General features: G+C 42.9%; 1 protein-coding gene across 2 annotated transcripts in view; it reads right to left on the bottom strand.

Moving 5' to 3' along the window:
* AQR (aquarius intron-binding spliceosomal factor) overlaps positions 1–14,862 on the bottom strand; it is a 59,707-nt gene extending 44,845 nt beyond the window's left edge. Inside the window, exons 1-9 of one of the 2 annotated variants that reach the window (XM_077322986.1) lie at positions 14,669–14,862; positions 12,728–12,784; positions 11,673–11,713; positions 8,369–8,404; positions 6,795–6,915; positions 5,999–6,139; positions 4,241–4,309; positions 3,587–3,687; positions 2,274–2,350 (exon numbers count right to left, since the gene is read on the bottom strand). In XM_077322986.1, the coding sequence (XP_077179101.1) occupies positions 2,274–2,350; positions 3,587–3,687; positions 4,241–4,309; positions 5,999–6,139; positions 6,795–6,915; positions 8,369–8,404; positions 11,673–11,713; positions 12,728–12,784; positions 14,669–14,776 (751 nt within the window). In that variant the 5' untranslated portion in view covers positions 14,777–14,862. The remainder of the gene's footprint in view (positions 1–2,273; positions 2,351–3,586; positions 3,688–4,240; positions 4,310–5,998; positions 6,140–6,794; positions 6,916–8,368; positions 8,405–11,672; positions 11,714–12,727; positions 12,785–14,668) is intronic. The other variant, XM_077322985.1, reaches the window with a different exon arrangement.
* Between the last annotated feature and the right edge of the window lie 8,230 nt (positions 14,863–23,092).

The following is a 23,092-nucleotide window of genomic DNA, read 5'->3' as shown; positions in this document are numbered from 1 at the left end:
GAACCAACTCTTCTTCTTCCTTAGACCCCTTTCAAAGCCCATTTTTAAAATGGGCTTTGCTGCTAGTGATTCAATAACCACATTTACTTATGTGGTCTACTTCTGGGAGTAGCAGGAAGAAAAGTACAGTTTAGAGGAAAACTTCAAATCTTAACGTATTGTTTAAAAATCCCAAAGCAATATCAAGTAAAGAAGCCAGGGCACCTTAAGAAATGATCTGTACAAAAACTGTAGAGCTCCATCTTCTTCCATAAACTTTTATGGGTATGCAAAGTAAACTATTTAAATGAATAGAAGGAGGGTAAAAAACCCAATTGAAACCTTTATTTGTTTGAAATTATCATGAGACTATCAAAAAGATTTGATGCAGTTGTGAACTGGCTCGTAGGTTTTCCAATTAGGCCTAGTCTACAAAGCTGAATATTCTTCTCTATAAGCCCCAACCAGATGACATGGCAAGAACCACAAACTTGCAAGCCTTCTTCCATTGAATGGTTCACGTACTAAACATGCCATTTCAACACAAAACTAATTGCATATTAATTATTACTTTATGAATTATTACTGTATGAATTGTTATGAAAATTGGCCCTTGGTTTTGCATACACTGCTTTTGGTTATTTAGAAAATTAAACCAACTTTTTTCCCAAATGAGGATGGCTTACAACGCCCTCCTCTATTTTACCCGTGTTGGAAGTTAAGCTGCGAGTGGATGTCAGACTCAAGGTCGCCGAGAGAGCATCCATGAGGGAGTACGGATCTGAACCTGGATCACCAGATCGTAGGCCAACACCAACCACTATGCAACTAAGATAACATTTGTTCCTTTGCTGAGTTCATGAGTTATATTTGACTAGAATTTAAGGCCGCTGTTGCCAAAATACAGCAGGCACTAGTGGGCAGTGGCTGGGTGTGGGAGGCCCCCCCTGCCTGGGCGCCACATCCCCTCAGCCTGCCCCCCCCCCCGAGTCTCCTGCTTCAGCTCGGGGCTCAGAACACAAGATTCGGCTCACTGAAAATAGTCCGGGCAGCAAAAAGAGAACTGAGGGAAGAGTGCTCGTCCCTCCCACATCACGTGACTTTGGGCAGGAAAATCAGCCTCCTCAGGGAGCATTTTCGGGAACTACAAAATGTTATCAGAAAAGCCCGCTAGCTCCTCTCCTAGACAGGCCTGTGAAAGTGCAGCCCCCATGTGGGACTGCACAGAAGCCTTGAAGATGAACCCATTGACCCAGCTGTGTTGCACCTCCATCAATTTAGTCAAGGGGATACTCAGAAAAGCACACACATTTGTATAGCCTTCCAGACCAGTTTCTTTTCTCACCTATCATTCTGAGGAGCAAGGGAGGCAGACTACCACTCTTCACACCTAAAGGGAATGTGTCAGTGGGGATGGTGGGGACAGGATCTGATGGCCACTGGCTGTGAAGGAAGCTTTCTTTGACCCCCTTCCCCAACTCAGCCATCCCAACAATCAATTCATTATGAAGGGGAAGGATTAGATTCCACATTCTCCCCCCCCCCGCCAAAACAAAAACAAAAACAAAAAACAATCATGCAGATTTGCAATTTTATGCACGTGTACATCCTGGGGCAGCCTAGACCTGGAAGAGGAGGAAAGGAATTGGGGCACATTCCTGAACATTTCAACAACACAGCCATGGAGCAGAAAGACGTGCCCTGAGGGTCTGCAAGCTCATGGGAAGAGCAGAGAGGAAGAAGGAGACCCAGTGTTCATTTCTGAGGGAGGACAAAGGTTTCCCATAGGAGAAAAGAACTAATCAGGAATAGCCACAGGGAACCAAGAACATGAAACTGTCCCAGCTGAAACAGGTGGGGAAGGAAGCAGCTGGCTGGAATGAGCTAAGAGCAGGGAAGGGGAGTAGCCAACCAGGTCAGCAGATTCCCCTGGACCAGGAAGATGGCATTCCTAGACAAGGGGCAAAACTAGGCCTTGGTGGCTTAGCTACCTCAAGTGTCAGCCTTACAAGAGGTAAGATTTACAAAGACCTGGCAACAAACCTCAGCTGGGAAAGCCAACTAAGAACCTGGGTAAAAGGTGATGGCGGTATTAAGGAGCAAACCACCTACGCTTCAGGGTGACTGTTAACCTGGGGAACCAATGACTGAACAGAGTGATCAGTAACATGGCAATATTTGCACTCCTTGGGTGTCGACTCCTTTAGGCCATGCTAATAAATGAAGTGGCATCCCTGGGGAGAATTGTGACCCAAGGGCCTGAAAACATATTATACATAGAAATATTTACATACCTGAAATGGGGATCGATTTCAATACAGAGATGAATTTCTGGATCAGTTGTGAAAGAAACAGCCTTTCTTTGTATGCTCTGGAAAATAATTATACCAGGCTGATTTATTAATTGTATCAAATGAAAATGAAGCTCCTACATTGACTCTGATGTGAGAGATTACAATGCTTTGTACACCCAAACTGTACAAGTTTTCCCCACTGTATATCCCCCACTGCAAACTGGATGAAGAGCTAGTTCCAGACTGTGCTAGGGAGAATATCTTATAGACAACAGATTGTAACTGGTTTTGCAGATATGCCTGGGAAGGCCAGTGTCACACAAGAGATACGATCCCTCCTCAAAAGCAAGATGATTCCTTCAAAAGGTTAATACAAAAATGTATTAATGGACACAGCTCTAACTTACCTACGAACCTAAGATTACCTTCCCTTTAAAAATATTTTGATGACATGCCTGGGAAGAAGCCTGGTCCTGCATTTCAGTAAACACTCTACATGTATGCAGAACCAGTTAAAGAAGAAAAGACATTGTAGAATGTCTTACAGGGAGGGGAGTCTTACAATATGTCTTACATGTGAAGGGAGGGGAACCACTCACCATGCTGATTTTTTTAAAAAAGAAAGTACAGAGCACAATGTTGTTGTTCAAACTTCCAGCACACAATCCTCATGCATTTCAAAAGTATACTTCTAACAAAAAGTACAATGGGTTGCAGCTCAGATGAACATTTGTTTAATAGAGAAGTGCTGGATGGCCATTCAGGAATACTGTTGGCTGGCTTCACTGTGCAACATTCAAGAATAGGTAATAATCAGTCACTAAGTGCAACCACTCTGACCCTTGTAACTAAAAACAAGGGCAGGGCACGATCCCTATTAGAAGGCATGAAAAAAATAAAAAAATAAGAAGTCTTCCTCCATCTCCTCCTAGTCTGTGTAGCCCCTTCCAACTCTATGGTTCTATGATTTTTAACCCCACCCTCCTCTGCCTAGGCCTTTGCTACATTGGGCTGCATACCATCTAGATTCTGTGTATGGAAGCACAATTGCCCTGCCTTCACTATAGCCCAACTGCCTCAAGAAACACTGTTTCTGGGGGTCTGCCAGGAGTATCATGAGATGGGAGCTAGAGGGCTGCCATGGCAAAAATCATGCCCCCACCTGCAACGTGCTCAGCTCTTGACATACACATCACATAAAAAACAGGACATTAAACAGGCCTTGTCCACCTCAGCACAGGGGTTGCCATTTATCTCAAAGCCAGAGCTCCAAACCAAAGTTGAAGCGTCATGTACAGCTCCTGTTCGCTTACTGCAGTCGTGTAGTCTCATCCATTTTCTCGTCATTCTTCCTGATCAAATTCCAAAATTTCCGAAGCTTTGGTGTCTTTTTTAATTCGAGTTCCAGACGAGCCTGTGACAGTGAGAACAAAATAAAGCTCTTTTGAGTTGTCATTCGCCTAACTGATCTCCTGTACAGCCCCCCTTAAAAACAAACTTTCCGCTTGCCTTTCTTGACAAGACTGCACTTGTGAGAGATCAGGAAATCAGTGAATTCCATACTTTGCAAATAAAGAATCCCTGACAGTAGAAATTGTCATGAACAGACTCCTTGGACCCATGTTTTCATTTATCAACCCTGCCTACTCCTCTGTTCAGTAGCTCAGGGACAAATGGAGCCACCAATGTGATGGAACATGCCCCAGGGCAGCCCTTAGCACTTAACCGCAGCTCTCAGAAGACCTTCACAGTTTTTAGCTGGCAGTGGTCTTCTTGGCTATCATCTCAGTTAGGACGTATATATATATAAACTTTGCTATCTAAAACCCTATATGGGTCTCTGGAGGTAATTTGCATTTGGATATTCATCAGCTGCCCCAAGGTGAGGGGGAAGTACAAGATATATTTAAATACTCAAAACAAAACAAACTTTAAATAAAATAATACATTTGTCACAGAAGACTTACAGGTTGCAGGCCCATCCACATGGGCAAGGAGATGAGCTGCTGGACTTGTGCTCTGATTAAATCCACTTCCTGTCCCAAGAAATTCAATACAATAAGTAACGGTACTTTCGCAGGCCTCTGCAACACATGTGCCTTCAAGCCAACAAGCAGATGCTTGACAAGCCCCACTTAATGCAACTTCAACCTTCGTGAGACTTTGCTAAGCCACCAAACATGGCTTGTGTTTTGGTGGATGGCTCAAAAATGTGGAAGGAATTATCTCCCGGGTCTATTTCTCAGGGACGGTCTGTGGGCCGAGTGACTTGCACACTACAGCCACGCTCGTTTTAAGTTTTCAGGTTTCTAAACCATCCTTTCCAAAAAGGCCTAATGTAAGTGTCACCTTTATTATAAAACTTTATAAAATGCTTACAGAAAGAAAGCATGAAATAACATTTAATCACTATCTCAACAACAGAGACAGGGTGAAGATACAAAAAAACAAAGCAAAAATCCACTATGTATGCAAGGCCAATTATATATTCCTGGATTCTACCAGGATCAGTGCAAATTTATACATCAAAAACTATTAATTCATATTCAACATACAATCAACAATACATTTGCAATTAAAGTGACAAGTTCAGCAAATCCTTTTCTTTTACTGGCACAGTGTCTCAGAACCTAGCACCATGCATTGTAAGCTGGGCATGAATTAATGGTTCTTGATGTATACATCTGCATAGATACTGGTAGAATCCAGGAATATATTATTGGCCTTACATACATAGTGGATTTTTGTTGCTGCTTATTTTTTTTGAAATTGCATTTGAAGCATATTCATATAAAAAAAAATTCTCTTCCTCGTCCCTGGGTCCCTGAATGTAATTAAGGTTATGCAATATCAAATCCAGGTCTTGATGTGTCTTCAAGCAAAGGATAGTCCCCCTTTGAAGGACAACCCTTCCTTGAGACTGACTCCATATGGCCCTCTGCAGTCTAATGTAATAATGGCAAAATTAACAGAACAGCAAAGGGTCAAGAGGCAAACTGCTATAGGAAGATAGTACCCTTGGCAATCTATGTATTATTAGCCATATGCCCCCCCCATCTGTGGAGAGATAAATACATGGATCAAGGCTACATGGAGGCTAAACAGATTTTTCAGTAAAACTTTGGGTACTCCCCAGGTTTACAAAAAAATCTGATTTTTTTTTTAATGGGGAGTTTAAATTCCCCAAAAGCAAAACAGCAGCCTTTGAACAAGCACAGAGAACACATGTAACTTGGCAGGTGGAAGAGGCTGGGGGCTGTGTAGCATCCAGTAGTGGCAGAAACAAACCCCAGGGATTCATGCTGGGCTCAGTGGCAGCCAACACGAGGCCCAGGAACTGTGCTGGGCTTAACAGTGACACAGCAACTAGGAAGAGTATGGGATCTGCACTGGGCCCAGCAGTAGCTGCCACAAAGCCCAAGGCCTGTGCTAGCCTGGGGGCAGCAGCAGCACTGTGCTGGGCCTGGTGGCAGCAGCCATGCCACCCGAGAGCTGTGCTAGGCTCAGCAGCACAGCGACCATGTAGGACCTGCTGGTGGCTTCTGAATAGCCTGGGGCTCCACGTTAAGCCTGACAGCTGCTGGAGAGTACAAAGGCCATGCTGAACTAAGCAAGAGAACAGTGAGGGTTCTTCCAAGCCACCCCCCCCACCCTTGTATTGGACTATATCCAAAGGCAGCTTAAGCTGCAACTCTTATGATATATGGGTGACAGTTCAAACTTACCAAACTGTTGAAACAGTGATCAAGGAACAGCAGGAGTATTGTTTGCTCTTGCAGTGAGAATTCACTGTCGTACTCAGCCAAGGATGCTTCCAACACACGTTTGAAAAAGAATGGAAAGTGCTCTGGCTTTCTTTTAAATGTCTAGATGGGAAAATAGGGCGGCTCAAATGCAATATCTTTTGGAGGCAAATTATTAATGAAATTCTGGATCAAACCTTAAACTGCGTCAAATTAAAACAAGCGATGTGCAAAAACAAGTAGCTTTATAAATAAGAGGCATATATCTTTAGCGTCCAACTTCATGTTAAAGTTAATGCAGGCTTCTACATCTTCCTCCCCACTATAATTACCAATTTCCTATGGCTCAGCTCCTCTCCTTGATCACTTGAGGCTCTAGTGTTACTGCAGGAACATGAGACGAAACCACAAGGAGTTGTAGCGATGCTACTCCCATAAGTGAAAAGGGACCCAAGATTAAGCTGCTCTTCAGTTTCACCCAAGTCTTCTTCCAACAATGACAATTTCTCCTACCACTTTCAGCACCATAGAAACAGCACTGCTAAGTGCTACACTTTATCAAGTAGCAAGAAATGGGAAACACCTGGAAATGACTGAAACAATTACTTCTATTCACGTTGCCCCTGCTGCCTTTGTGAAAAGTGCGGCTGACTTCAGACAAGGCACATCGACAGACAGCATTGTACATCCTGACATCTTCTGACACTTTAAGTGGGCAAGAAGAAAGTTGCAAATTGGGGGATCAAAGTTACGGCTGACTGTAATTGAAGTTTATTACCTCCCACGCAGGCACATTCTCTCTGAACTTTTCGTTCACCATACAGCAGATTGACATCAAATAAGCCTTGCTGGACACCCCAGGAGAATAATTCATCCACAAATAATTTTCGAGATACTGGCTGTGAACAGCGAAGAGACAAAAAAGTTACTTCCCATGTAATTTGCCATTTACCAGTAGAGAAATGCATAATTATCTACCACTTAAAAAAAAAACAACCACAAAAACCCACAACCGATATGATTTTGGAAATAGTTCCTAACATTACTTCAAGAAGAGGTTACTGCACTAAAACAGGAGCATTTAAGGCAGTTTGAACAAATACTGCAGGTGATTTACCCATTAGGAAGTCATTGTTCACTGAAGAGTTACTTGGTACATTATCCTAATGGTGGACACTGATTTATGTTGACTATTCATGGGGAAAGAGAATAAGCATTCCTTCTGGTTGTGATCCATTGCCACAGGCACTGCTTTAGTAGTCAAAAGGCACGTGCTTACTGCCCCTTGAGAGAAAGCAAGGTAGCGCAACACAGGTTGGCGTTCAAAAACGTAATTAGTATGCCAAATAAAATACAAACAAGATCTATCAACAGCAAAATTGCAAAAGCCCTAGAAAGTTAGCACAGATCTAAATTTATTAGGGATTTGATCATACTCAAGCTAAACTTTTAGAAGCTCCTCTGATATGCCAAGCAGCACGACATGCCCAAAATATACAACAAGCCACAGAAGAAAGCTGAAAGCTGAGATCTCAGTATTTTGAATAATGGTGTTTTAGCACTTTATATAATGGATCAAGCACTTAGCTACGGCGCACAGAAAGCACATGGAATGTTCCCATGCTCTTCTGCACTGCTGCAGCTCTTTATCCCCCCACCTCTCTACGGAGGAACAGGCACCAGGCTGGAGTGAAGAGGAGCCATGCTTCCAGAAAAGGAAGGAGAAGCAATTTCCACTCCTTGTCCTTTCTCACTCCAGCCCCCAACCTGTAAGTGGACTTTTCTGCCTTAGAAGTGACCATTCAAGGAGGCAGAAAGAACAACCGCAATGTAGAGAAATGTGTGAAAACAACAACTCCTGCAGAAGAAGTAGCAGGATACACCGCCGTCATCTTTAAATGGTTTCTGCAAGGCTGGCCAGCCCCATTTTGCCAGGGAAAGAGGGCAGGACACTGAGGGTGAAGATAGTGACTTAGTGTTGAGACAAGTCTTCAGTAAGGAATCCTTGGGCTCACATGCAAACATCTCAAAAACAGGCCCACTCTTCCAGCAAATCAAGAGTTTGCTGTTATGGCTTCCTTTCCGCCAGGACTGCAAACTCTGATTTAATCCTGACTCAAAACCCAGGTGGGTGGAGAAGGCAAAAAATTGTAATTTGGTGTTTGGATGAAACAATCAACACAGCCACAACAGTAGAAGCCTTTAATTCCAAATCTTCACGCACAGACCAACAACAACAACCCATTCACTCCACAAACCCCAAGGCTTGAATTTCATCCAGAGCAGCCCCCAACTTCTGTCTATAATCACATTATCCTTAGCAGAGTCATTTCTTGCACTAAAAGTGCTTACCTGAACTCTAGAAGCATTATTTTTCGAATCGCAAATCTGAAACCAAAGAAAGAAGTGACTGGCTGCATTATAAATTTCACTGAAATTGGTTGTCTCAAGTTCAAATGCAAATGCCATCCCATTGAATGCAGCTAATGGAGACTGGAGCCACTTTTGCATGGGCGTCTCTCCACTGGCACAACATCAACTCATGCAGTGCACTGCTACAGATACTAACATATCCTTTCTCTAAAGGAGCACAGAAGCAGGAGCAGTGAGCTTGAGCAGTGGACTGCAAATCAGACCAAGCTTTGCAGGAACCAATTTACTGGTCATTCCTGGCCACAGAGAAGTGTGCCTAGCCTCAATCAGGACAGGGCCTTTTTGGTCCTGGTGGAATGAGCTCCCGGCTGAACTGCAGGCCCTGCGGGAGTTTTTTGGCATTCTGCAGGGCCTGCAAAATGGAGCTTTTCTGCCAGGCCTATAGTTGAGGCCGGGGCGGTAAGGAAGATCTGATTGGGGGCCTCCCTGGTGCTAGGATGTGCTGGGCAATGTGTCATCAATGGCCACCTCTTCCCACTGCCTTTATGAGGTGTGTTTTGGGGGGATGGGAGAATTGATTAATTCTGCTATGCTTGTTCGTTTCGATTTTTATTGTATTCATTTCCCCTGTATGGTTTTAATGGGGTCTTATCGGGGATAATTTGTAACCCACCACAAGCCGTTCTTGGGAGTAGCAGGAAATATATTTAAATATTAAATAAATAATCAATAAATGTTTTCATCTTTTTATACCACGGTCTATTTTAGTATGTGTTATAAGCCAGATGGGAGACTAGTGGAAATTTCCATTGAGCCTGGATGTTGGGCCAAAGGAACCATCCTAGAGTTGGTGCTATCTATTGACTGGTTGATAGGCTTAACCCCTGCCAGAGCTGCAGTGTGAGGAGACAAAGAAACTGGCCAAGAGCCCCTGGCCAAACCAGTTCTGACTAGACCACGCTATCAGCAAAACTATGGGGGGGTGGAGAATCAGAGTTCAGAGGCACCTGAAATTCCAACCTGTAGCAGAGGACAAGCCAAGGCATGGCTGCCCTAGCAGTGTCTGGTCAGGGTGTTTCAGTGTGTTCCTGTGTCTGGCTTGCTCCCAAGCCTAAACGGTTGCAGTGTACTACTGGTTATGGAGTACTTTGTGCTAGCATTTTGTATCCTTTCAAAAACTTCAGTTCTCTCATACTCCACTGGATAGACAGCTGCTCGACATAACAAACTCTATTACATGATAATAGATATATGTACAATCTCATTGCTGAATCCCAGCAATTCGTTAGGGTTATGCACATTTGTGTACATTGGAACAGTATCCGCTAAAGTAACACACTTTAAAAAGGGCAAGAGAGAAAAATGCAGGATATGCTCAATATAGCCATTACACTTGGTTAACAACATTATATAACAAAATATAAAAGGTAAAGGTAAAGGTATCCCCTGTGCAAGCACTGGATCATGTCTGACCCTTGGGGTGACGCCCTCTAGCATTTTCATGGCAGACTCAATACAGGCTGTTTTGCCAGTGCCTTCCCCAGTCATTACCATTTACCCCCCAGCAAGCAAGATGGGTACTCATTTTACTGACCTCGGAAGGATGGTAGGCTGAGTCAACCTTGAGCCGGCTGCTGAGATTGAACTCCCAGCCTCATGGGCAGAGCTTTGAGACTGCATGTCTGCTGCCTTACCACTCTGCGCCACAAGAGGCTCATAACAAAATATAAGCACATACCTAAAAACACAGTCTGCATCTTTCACTCATAACTTGACTAAAAATGGCAAAAATCTGGTAGCTATAAATATTTTATTTTTTGAAAGTGTGGCATTTTATCCTACCTTATGATTGTAAGATTCTCAAGACAGTGCACAAAAATAAAAGCAACCTATCTAACTATCACAGCCAATGGAACCAACAGCAAATAAGACAGCCTTTCTGAGCAAACACAAGTCAATAGGCTTGGGAGGGTTTAACTGTGCTTAGGATAGCACTGCAAGAACAGCAATGATTATATTTTAAACTTCAGTTAAGGAGCAAATCAAAAATGGGAGAACACAAATTGAAATGTGATTCAGCAGCTAGGAAACCCAAAGAATGACATGAGTGAGAAATCCAGAGGAATATGTATAAAATTAGTAATTCAACACGAAAGGACAAAAACTTTTTTTTTTAAATAAAAGGCTGTTTCCATTTTTGTGTGTGACATACATCATGGCTATTTTTATGATATTTTCTAGCCAATTACTTCCCTAAAATCCTATATATTGCATTTCCCAGGATTTACAACCAGGCTACCAGACAAAAAAACACTCCAATTTCAGTAAAAGACGTTACTTATCTTTTGCAACTATAAGCAACTACTTTACACCAATAGAGAAGGACAACAGCCCTAAACTTTGTGATGGCCAAGATTCAAGTGACAATTAAGAGACCTGAAAGGCTCTCTAATACTGCCTTATAACATCACAGCTTCCCTCCTCCAACTGATCTCGCATGAGAGTGGATGGTGAAGAGGCAAGCAGGGCATCCCAGCTGACTTCCTCATAGGCTTCTCTTGGGAAAGAGTGAGCAGAGAAGCAGGGAATGCTTCTGGCCCAGCTCTAGCCCTTGGGGGCTGCCAGGGAGGTGGCTCCCATGATCAAGGAGCATTCCTTGACCCTCCTCTTCCAATTTTCATGCAAGAGCAATCAGCAGAGAAGAAAGTCATGGGTATCACTGGCTCAGCAGAAGTCGGCAGCACCCACAGCTGAGAAGGACTCCTTGCCTCTCCTCAGCCTGCTCTCTCACCAGAAAGTGCTTCTTGGTCAGTTCACAGTCACGGTCATTGCTCGGCAGCACTGCAAGCCAGTGAGACCAATGGCTGGGACACAGAGCCCACTCCTTTGCTGCTTGCCCTGGTTCAAGAGCAGCCAACAGTGGATAAGTCTGTGCCATGTTGGTTAACCAGTTTTGCAGTTATCTAGGTGCTGAATAACACAGCTTTGACTTTAAAAAAAAAAGCATAACAGAAACTAAGTGGCAAACATCACCACAAATAATTTTTAATCATAATCACTTGAGAAAAATGTACCTAGCCCAGAATATGCCTTTATGAAACCCTTCCGAAACATCTAGAACATATCAAGAAATAAACCTCATATTAAGCTCACTGACTATATCACAAGATTCAAGGTCATTATCCTGTTTCTTAATACTTTAACATTTGCAGTTCATTTTTTTTCCAAAACGAGTATAGAGTAATAGAACAAAGAAAGCAAGTAAAAAAGACACCATACGTACTTTGACCTGACGATTTCTTTTCCGTAAACATCTTCAATAACCTATAAGAAAGGTGTTTTTGTTTTACATACACACAAATTCTTACTTCAGTTAGATTTCTTACTAATATTATGGCTTTAAAAAAAGGAATTCTAGTAACTAAAGTCAGCCATATCGCCACATTCCTAAGATACAACAATGTTTTATATTAACATTTTCATACATGTGAAACAAACCAAAAAGTACAAACAGCAGAATTGTACGTTCTAAATCCACTGATGTAAATGGACAGAACCAGAGAAGAAACAGGGACCTGTATCTTGAAATTCACTGAAATTATGTTCGTTTAAAGAGGTCTGATGGTTTTGCCAAATATTTGCAGTTTCCCTACAGAATAGGTAAAGATATCCCCTGTGCAAGCACCAGGTCATGTCTGACCCCTGGGGTGACGCCCTCTAGCGTTTTCATGGCAGACTCAATACGGGGTGGTTTGCTAGTGCCTTCCCCACTGTTTACCCCCCAGCAAGCTAAGTACTCCCTACAGAATAAAAGACATTAAATGACAACACCCCTATCCCCCATGCAGTACTTGTTGAGGTGTTTGACCCCCTTGGGTAGCTCATTTTCAACCAGAACAAGGGATTTTTTGATTGTGGACCCAACCTGGTGGAAGACTCTGTCTAGTCTCATGCCCTGAGGAACATGTCTAAGTTCCACAGAGTCTGCAAATCAGAATTATTCCTCCAGATATTCCACTGAGGCAATTTTACTGGGCTTACTGTAAGCTTCTCTGATTATCACTCCAGAGTGCCATTGTGTTAAATTGTTTTTATAGAAAATTCATATTTTTATTTATGCTGTTAACTGTCCTGAGCCCCCATAGCTGGGTATTGGAAGGGGGAAAAAATCAAATGAAATAAGCAACAAACAAACAAAAGATGGTATCAGAACTATTTAAAACTGGAAAACATGGAATATTGGTTGGACCTCATGAAAACAAGTTAAAAATCATTCCCTCTAACTTCCACTAATTACTAGGAAATTAAAGAAGAATTATCAATAATGTAACTATTTACCTTTGACTCAAAAGGTAGCCTTTTCTTGACATGAGGTGCCCAGAACTTATTTGCCAACTGTAAGATAAAAGTCATTTCATTAAAATACATACTCAGAAAACTTGGTCTCCTGTAAACCTTTCCAGAAGGTATCCTCCTCAATGGTAAGGTTACAGTGGGATAAGCAATATCATGTTTTGAGTTTGTAAATACAAAACTACCAGAGTTTAAATGGCAAAATACCTGTGTGGCTCTATTCAATTATGAATGACATGTGTGCATTGAAATAGTTGATTCTCCTTATAATAATGGAAAATAAAAATGCGGGCATGATTTTTAAGTATTACCAGACAATGTTTCAATACACTAGTTTTATTTATATATTCTTCACTTATTTCTCAGATTTCTCCCCAGCAGATCCCCCAAGCAATTTACATTGTTCTCCTTTCTTCCACTTTCTTTTCATAACAACTCCCCTGTCTGGTAGGTTAGGCCAAGAGAGGGTTACTAGCCCAATGTCAGTGAACTTTCTTTGCAGAGTAAGGATTTGGATATCCTATACTCTAGTTCAGGGATTTCCAACCAGGGTTCCAGAGAACCCTGAAAAATCTTTCACGGTATGAAGGTTAAAAAGGATGCTACAGCCCGATATTCTAACCATTATAATTGATAGAGTAGAAGTAGACTAGGGTTATTATGTGGAGACAATATATACTCTGCACATGCACAGATACTTTCTTATTTTCGGTCCTTCATCTCTGGTGTACCTTGGACCTGATCCCTGTGTCAAACTAAGGAGAGTTCCCTTATTGCAAATACACGATCAATTTGCTAAAGGGAAACCAGAATACAAATCCAAAGTACATCAGTATGCATTTTGTAAGCAAAATTCCATCAGTAACAAAAACATGTTATGCTATGATTGTTATACTTGTTGCAATATTTTATGTAGTTACCCCATGATGTTATATGTAAACCGCCCAGAGCCATATGGAAGGGTGATACAAAAATCTAAATAAATAATATAATAAAAATACAAGAGAAGGAGAGGAAGTTGGGTTGGTAGGATTCTCCTACATTTGCCACTATTTTACCATCAAATTATGGACAATCCAGGCATGCCAACAGTTGGCAAGAAATAAGGCAGTCACCAAGGGGTTTACTGTAACCACATACAAGCAGGAGAAAAAGGTCATAATCAATATTTTAACCCACCAGCCCATGCTGCTGGAACACTTTTTAGCCACAGTTTTTGCTTTGAATTAACTCAACAGAGTTGGCAAACAGCTTTATACGTCCATAGACCTATAGATGCATGCGCTTTTGAAACAGTTCAGGACACACAACTTGAGAATACTGAACTTGTTGGTTGGGGGAACCACTGGACTCACACACAATTCCCATATCTGTTGTTAATCCCTTTATCATCTATATATGCCAATTTAAATGTCTTACCAAATGCGCTGTTCCAGGCTGTATTTATTGCCTGGTTACTTCTACATCTTTACTCTAGCTGACATTTACAGGAAACTGTTTCAAATGTTCCTGAAAGTGCACACGCCAGTCTCAGTTCCTATTTGCACCGCTACGGATGAAGTAGCCTTATACTGACTGAGACTATGCATTCACCAAAGTCAGGGCAGTCCACTGCAGGGATGGCAAAGCGGCAGCCCTCCAGACGACCATGGGCTACATGTGCTGGCAGGGGCTCATGGGAATTGTAGTCCATGGAAATCTAGAGCGCTACCGCTTAGCCACCCCCGGCTGTGATTGGCAGCGGCTCTCCTGGGCCTCAGGGGAAAGTCTCTCACATTAAGCCAGGTGCGAATCTGGGACCTTCGGGGTCGAAGGCGAGAACTTCGCCACTGAGCCACCATCCCACCCCGGGGCCAGAAGTCGCCACGCAGAGCCCCTTTCGACACACGTGTATGGATCCCGGCAGCCGCCGCGGGGGACCCTCACCTGCGTCACGAACTCCGCGTTGATCTGGGAGACGGTGGGAGCCACGATCTTCTTGGGCGGCAGCGGCTCCTGCTGGGCCCCCACCACCGAGGCCCCCGGCGCCGCCATGTCGAGTGAGCGCAGGCGCCCTCGGCCGCCTCACGCCTTCTTCTACACCTCTCCCCCTCGAAGGCGCACTTGGTCTCGCCCGCCCTCCCCCGGTTCCCAATAGCTTCGCCCACTTCCGCCCTTTCTTTGCCGCTTCCTTTCGGTTTGCGGTGACGACGGAAGTTCCTCCCCCCTTCCCTCGCGAGGCAGGTTTAGCTCCTTCTTTGTGGAGCATCCAAAGGACAATAGTCCGAACAGTGCTCGACTGCGATTTATGTGGCCGAGCTGCAGCTGCGGGAGTCCAGGTGGGTAGTTGTGCCGACTAGATCCAGGGGGTGGCTGTCTGAAGGTCCCAGTCCAGAGGCACCTTGAAGGCCAACACAGTTGTATTCAAGTTAAAAGCTTTCGTGTGCAGTCCATGAACAGTTAATTAGCATCCAATCCTTGCTTCTGTTGAACACCTTCATCGCGTTGAATGCTAATTTATTGTTCATTCTAGTCTACCTGCATGGATGGAGAAAAAGGGCTGCCCTGGCTTTCATGTGTTTTGGCAATTTTCTACTTTAAATGGATGATTAATCTCTGGGACCAACCAAATGCTTAAATGTCATGCGTAGAATCTAGGCAGTGTGGGTCATAGACGGCAGAGATCCTCAGATTGTGAAGTAAGTAGAAGAAATAATTCTCCTTCCATCCAGTTCCAAATATCGAGCTATTCAGCAAGATACCATTGGGCAAAAGGATGTGCAAGTCTGAGAACACTTTTCTGGAAGTCAGCCACTTTGAGTGGAGCTGTTTAGAATGGCACTGTTTGTCCACTTCTGTTATTTTTCTGGCAGTTGGCAATTAACTTCTTGTAGTTTCCTAACTCAGTGGTCCCCAACCTTTTTATCACCGGGGACCACTCAACGCTTGACAATTTTACTGAGGCCCGGGGGGGGGGGGGGTAGTTTACTCCTCTACTCTCAACCACTGCCCTAATGCTCTCTGATCGCTATGGTAATGTTGAAACGTCCCTTCAAAATAAGATACAGACACGCCACAACAATGAACATAAGGAACATTTTATTTTCATGGAAATTGTAACTCATGACAATGACAAATCAATGGGAACCCTGAACTTGTTTCTCTGCAATGCGATAGTCCCATCTGGGAGTGATGGGAGACAATGACACCCGAAGTGTGTTGTAAAGGGCCGGGGAGGGGGGAGAAGGCATCCTTTGCGGCCCACCTCCAATTAGTCGAAGGACCACATGTGGTCCGTGGCCCACAGGTTAGGGATTGCTATCCTTTACTGACCATCTACAGTCTTTGTTGTTAGTTTCTCTAGCCCAGGGGTAGTCAAACTGCGGCCCTCCAGATGTCCATGGACTACAATTCCCAGAAGCCCCTGCCAGCGTTTGCTGGCAGAGGCTTCTGGAAATTGTAGTCCATGGACATCTGGAGGGCCGCAGTTTGACTACCCCTGCTCTAGCCTTTTAAAGAATGAAATATTGGCAGAATCGGGAGTGATATCAGTCAAGTCACTGAATCTGAATGTCAGGAAGAGACCAGACCATTCAGCTGTTGTTTTTCCATATTCACCGAGTGACCATTTTTGACAACCATTAATCCTTCCATTTCTATTCTAACATTGAATTCAGTGACCAAAAGAATGTTTTAAAGTATTACAATGAAAACTATCCTTTAACCCTGCCCAATTTATCTGCATTATATATTCGTTCTCGGGTTATATTAGTTCTCAGATTGTTTTGCTGTCCTGTCCTGTGCACATTAAGGTTTCTGATTAAAATCACAAGTGAGAGCTGCATGTAAGACAGCATAATGGCTCACATCAGTTTTTAGTGTATTACCCATGGTGCGGCTGTGTCCCTAATCTATTACTTTCCTCCATGTTTCTGGCAGGTCAAAGAGTCTTGGAGTGCCCAGTGGTGAATGGTAAATAGGCAGTCTTATTGCTGCTCCCATCTGCTGGCCATCAGATGTAACTGCATGTGTTTAGAGATTTCTGTTTTTTTTTTTGTTTGTTTATTTAATTCAGGGGTAGTCAAACTGCGGCCCTCCTGATGTCCATGGACTACAATTCCCAGAAGCCCCTGCCAGCATTTGCTGGCAGGGGCTTCTGGGAATTGTGGTCCATGGACATCTGGAGGGCCGCAGTTTGTGACTACCCCTGATTTAATTCATTTATTCTGAGGCACTGATGCTTACACAAAGTAACGTGGAAATTCTCTCACTCTGCAGAACAAAAATGTTTAATGAAGTGACCAGATAGTCTGGTCTAAATATCTTTCTCCAGTACTAGACCAAACAGGGGTATGGAGAAAGAACTAATTGTTCTGATAATTCAACTCTCCAGTACGACAGGGATGTTCCTTGACCACAATAATATTTGTAAGGTGGGAACATGATTTTCAAGGATGCCTAAAATGCTGTGCAATCAAAAGTCCACTCAAACAGAACCTCCCAAAAAGATCAGCAGGGATTTAAAGAAACAACTAAAAGGGGAAACTCCCTTCCAACTCACACATATGCTCGAGGTTGTGGGGATCTAATATGGTTGCCATCTTCATGTTGGGGAGTTCATGGAGTTTGAGGGGATGGAGTCTGAAGTTGGAGAGGGAGCTTGGTGGGGTATAATACCATATCCTCCAAAGCAGCCATTTTCTCCAGGAGAATTTGCCTTAGCAATCTGAATACCACTAGGAGATCTCTGGGTGCCACTGGGAGGCTGGCAGCCTTAGGAATTAACCCTACAGGCAGAGAGTACAGGGACCACTCCTTTATTTAAGCGTTAAAGTTGCTCTGTATTTTCAGGTTTACTATCAGTTTAAAAATGTGTTTTTATTCACAGCTATTGAACAAAAAAGCTTACGATCTGGTTTTATAGGTGCTTGCAAAGCTAACAGAATAAATCAACATTCCAATTCCTGAATCCAGTGGCACCTTTAAGACCAACAACATTTATTCATTGGGGAAGCTTTTATGTGCATGCACTCTTTGTCAGACACAGTAGAACAGGATATCCTCAGCCATTACATCAGGGTGGAGGGTAGGGGCCTTAATTGCCAGGAAGGGCTGGCTAGAGTCGAGATACATTTTAATGTATTACCGCTTTCTCCTTTTCTGGATGTATTACCGCTTTCTCCTTTTCTGAGGTACTTGAAGCTCTTTTTCACACACACATAACAATAAACATCTGTACATCCACTCAGCGACCAACATCAAAACACTTTATTATCCCCTCCCTCCTATCAGAGAGAGGGCCTTGAGCAACTTTGAGCTTTAATGTAAATTTGATTATTTTATTATATATTTAAAAAGATCTAATCATGTCTTATAAGATCTATTCCACACAGGCAGAAACGGCCAGACTGGCACTCATGTGACGAGGGAGAATCTAATCCCTGCTTCCATATGATGTCAGTGCTGTCCTGGTCCCTTCCTGGACATGGCATGCTTTACGCTATTCCATTGCAGTGCACTGCTGGTAGTCTGGAGCGGTATAGCTAGCGCAGAATTAGTATAAGTTGAGATCAATTTCTCTGGAGAAAATGGCTGATTTGGAGCATTGACTTGTGGCATTGGACACAGTCCTCTCCTGCTTGAAAATATAAGTCCCTTTGCTTGCAACAGCCTTCCTTCCAATTTTCTGCTGGCAAGGCTCTGAGACAAAATTCTGAGTGGGGGTGGGAAATGGGAGGACCTAATGGGGGAGTGCAGCAGAGACGGCTCTTCCCTCCCTGGGGCTCTGGACTTACAGTTACCTTGGGGTCACTAGTAACCCTGGTTGATAAATGACTCTTCTAAAGCCTCATGGATAGTCCTGAAATTCTGCTAAGTTCAATAACAACCATATTTGCCGGCGTATAAGACGACTAGGCATATAAGACGAACCCCCCCCCCCCAACATTTCCACTCAAAATACAGTACTATGGGCCACTATGGGCAGCTATGTCTATCCCAACCGAAGTGCACCCGGTGTATAGGACGACCCCCCCCCCCACTTGGAGGCATGTTTTTCAGGGGGGAAAAGTAGTCTTATATGCCAGCAAATACTGTAGTTTTATTAGATGGGGTGGGGAGGAAAACAATTAAGAAGTTGAGGCAACCTATATGTTCTGTCATGCTTTCCTCCCATCCTTCTTCCAATGAACTCAAAATGGCATACTTTATTCCCATTTTATCCTAACAAAAGAGTTGAGTAGGCTGAAAGTGTCAGTGGGCCTGCACAGTGAGCTTGGTGGCTGAGTGAGGTTATAAAGCTAGATCTCTCCAGTCCTAGTCAAATGCTAGCTACTATACTACTTTGGTCCTCAGAAGCCATGCTGGACAGGCAGAGACTGTCATGTACCCCTGAGTCCCTAACACTATTTCCTTCTGTTTTGTATTGGTGATATCCAATTTATATCCCACCCTTCTAATTTAAAGGCACTCAGATGGCTTGCAGAAAGAATATCTATTTAAAAGACACAATTTAACTCAAGGAAAAATAAAACAAAATAAATCATCAACAACAAATATAAAACAGCAACATTTTAAGAACTCTTAATCCATAAAATACGACTCTAAAATCATTAAAAGCATCCATTAAAATGATGATAATAAATGCTATGATCCCCCTTTGCTAAATTTGATCTGATGACTCTCTTATTAAGTCTTTCCACTGGAGAAAGATTTCCTCCAGTGGAAAACTACTTTTTTCTAATGAAGAAAGCCCTTTCTTAGTTGATAGGGACTAATAGGGTCCAACTGAATGCTTCAGGAGCACATTTTAGAAAAGCAGCCCATGTACTTTTAAATAAAAAATAATATTAACTGATCTCATTCATCTTTGCAAGAACCATATGAAATTAAAGTGCATATTCTTTCTTGAGAACTACAAGTCAAGTAGTTAATTGTATATAACCGTATCCCTGAATTTGATGATGTCAACTATTCAGTTGTGTCCGACTCTTGGGCATCCTATGGCTCAACTGTTCGATCATGCTTCTCTTTTTTGTTGTTTAATGTTCTGGCTGGTGTCCATTTTGATTGTACCTAACCACCGTGTTCTTTGTCAGCCTAGTTTCCTTTTACCACTGACTAGTTCTAGCATTATTGCTTTCTCCGTTGAGTTGGATCTCATGATATGGCCAAATTAAGTGAGCCGGAGTTTTGTGATTTTGCCTACCAGTGATATATCAGGCCTGCACATCTAATTTTGTATGAATCCACTGCCAAGATATTTCAGTCCTATCTATCTAGCTATACAATTTATTTCTAGCCCACTTTTTCCCCCAGTTGGGACCCAAAGTGGGTAACAACATTTTCTACCCCATTTTTATCTTTACAACAGCTCTTTGTGGTGGATTACACTGACGGAGACAGTGACTGACCCAAGATCACCTGCAAGCCTTCAGAGCAGAGTAGGGATTTGAATCCAGGTGTCTGAACCTGTAACCTGTAATCATGCTGGCTATCTAAAAGTTGAATGTTTCCCAATGTATTGGGAGTGCACAAATGAAAGTTCTCTTTACAATATAAGCCACCAGATCATATAAATTGGACCAGTTCTGTGGAGATTGTATAGTTAGCAGAACATCGTCACAACTTTATAAATGGTAAGAACAGAATATGTTTTATGTTTGCATTTGTAATCTCTTCTAGATGGCTCAGTTTCTTGGATTCTCCTTTTCAAATGAATGGGATTTGTCAAATGTATTGGTGTGTATTTTTTTAAAATAGCAGAAGTTCCTGTCTTTGTTTATCTCATTAAACAGTAATGGCTGGCTGTTCATGATGCTTCAGTGAAGTAACAGATGCTTTCTGAAATATTCAGGACTTTAAAAAGGAGCCTTCTGTGCTGTTCTGGTTTGTGTATAAATATTTATTCAGGACAACTTCTAAAAAAACGTTCTATCCTTGATGCCGGCATGTAGAATGCACACTGAATTTCATGGGAAACATACCTAGTAGTAGGCATGACTCCACAGGCTTGTCCCCTCAGGTGAGCCAGAGACAGATTTTGTGCCATTAGTTACGGTGTAAAACATTAGACATCTCAATGATAATTTGGTATTGCTGCAAGCCTATGAATGCTTTCCAAGGCTTAGAACATGGGCACAGAGTTGCCTGTGTGTTCCATGACTGACTGTGAAATCACATGTTGTCCAGTACTGGCCATAGAGTTAAGTGCCTGACAGAACCTGGAGCATGGTAAGATGTTAATTTTTCTTAACAAAACTCAATAGCTGACAGTGTGTACAAATATAGGAAGTTTCTTAATATTTCGATAGTAATTTTGGCAAGTTAAAAGGTTGTTTTATTAAATGAAATTTACATCTCTACAATTAGTCAGAACTCGGCTCACAGATAGTTCTCTTGCCAATCACATTTGCTTTCCTGGCACCCTAACACGAGCTAGCTGAGCTTCAATTGAAAGAATATCAAGTCATTGTCTTCACTGTGCCCTGTTAGGATATGTGCAAATAAAACAGTGACGTCATCAGTCTATAGCAGCCTTTCTCAACTTTTTTTTTACCATTGAGAAGCCCCTGAAACATTCTTCAGGGTTTGGGAGACCCCAGAAGTGGTGCAATCGTGCAGAATATGGCTGGAAAGCATAGCTGTGTATACAATCACCCGGAGCCCCTCCCTACCCGTCCAGGGCCATCATTGGTCATTTCAGAAAAGGAGGGGGGTGTCGACATGACCTTATATGGTCAAATCACCTGATAAATGTTTAATAAATTTAAAATATATCAAAATTAATTAACTCCCACCCATTCAGTAAACTCTTCCAGGGCTGTCAGGGTTTCACAGATGTCTTGTCTAAACGTTGCTGTCATTCATTACCTCACAGTGCTACTTCTTGAGGAAAAGAGAACTGAAAAAGTAGGTAGTATTGAAGGGCTTGACTGAATGTTTGTTAGGAACACTCATAGCCCACCTTCCTATCCTATTAGATTGAAACTTTAAATTCACAGTAAAAGTAAAACTTAAAAAAAGAGCACACTAGCATCACAATGCAACAACTATGTACTTCAGAAGTTAAATATCAAAAACTAGACTAGAAAAAGGTCTAGGTTCCCAAATTGTTGAAAAACCAGTAAGGACGGTGCCAACTAGACTTTCCAGTACTAGGCAGTGAAGAGGCATTCCATTTGGTATTTGGTAAAGAACCTAATGAACATTTCTGCCCATTGGTCAAAATAGTGACACGTCTTCTGAATGTAATTACGCAATAGTATATCGCACCTCACCGCCTCTCCTCACCTTCAAGCTGTCTGACCTTTTTTAGCCGCTGTTTCGCGTGTTTTACCCTCCTCAGCAGCTGGAAAAGGCAGAAGAGAAATCAATGTGCCTTATACTTGCCATGCATCGGCCTGTCAATCACTTTAGGCAACCAATCCCCTCCCGGCATACCTGGTTGGTGTTTAAAAGTCCCACAAGGGACTAAATTAATATATATATTTTAAAATGATGACTTATTTGTTGCGATGCTCATACACAGAATCATAGAGCTGCATTCCATAAATCTAAATTTTGTAGCTGCATTCCATAAATCTATGATTTTTTTGTTTCTACCAGATGTTACATCGATTGTACTACTAAGCCCATAACACACCCACAGTATACCAGCATACGTCTGCCAGGCAGCACACCTTTCGGCCATTTCTTTTTGTCTGCTTCTTGTGAGTGCTTCTTGTGATTTTGGGAGCAAATTCGAAATGGAGAATCTCCTAATTGCATTGCTGGCTCAGATCACATTGCTCGTTCGAAGATTCCACACCACCCTCATGCGAATCAGAGTGGACACGGCTGTGTTCGAAGAGAAGATGCTCAGGATACGAAGAAAGGCTCACTCTCGTGGATCCTTCACTAGCTGTGCCCAGCAAAGCCAGACCTTGAGTCTCTCGAGAAGGGCTCGCAGGGCAGCAAGGCAAAGGTGGTTTGCTCTCTCTGATGTGGGTTTTCCGAAGCAGATGTGGGTAGACAGGAGAGCCACTGACTGGTGGGATAATTTCGTCCTGGCCACCGGGAATGACGATGAATGGATTCTGAATTTCAGGATGTCCAGAGGAACCTTCGATGAAATTGTCTCCGCGCTTCGCAGGAGGCTGGAGCGCCAGGCAACCTGCATGCGGCTGCCCATCTTGGTGGAGAAGAGGGTGGCTGCAGCCATCTGGTACCTTGCCAACACAACTTATTACAGACTTGTCTCACAGCAGTTCGGGCTGGGAATGTCCACCGTTGGGGAGATTGTGCTTGAGTTCTGCTTTGCTCTGAAGGCAGAGCTGTACAACAAGGTGGTGTGTCTTGGCGACGAGATTGGCAAGGTAGGTAGTCTGTGGT

The sequence above is a fragment of the Paroedura picta genome, chromosome 2, assembly GCF_049243985.1.
Source record: "Paroedura picta isolate Pp20150507F chromosome 2, Ppicta_v3.0, whole genome shotgun sequence".
In the NCBI taxonomy this organism is placed as follows: domain Eukaryota; kingdom Metazoa; phylum Chordata; class Lepidosauria; order Squamata; family Gekkonidae; genus Paroedura; species Paroedura picta.
Note: the sequence above shows the minus strand (reverse complement) of the source record. Positions and strands in the feature narration are given on the sequence as shown.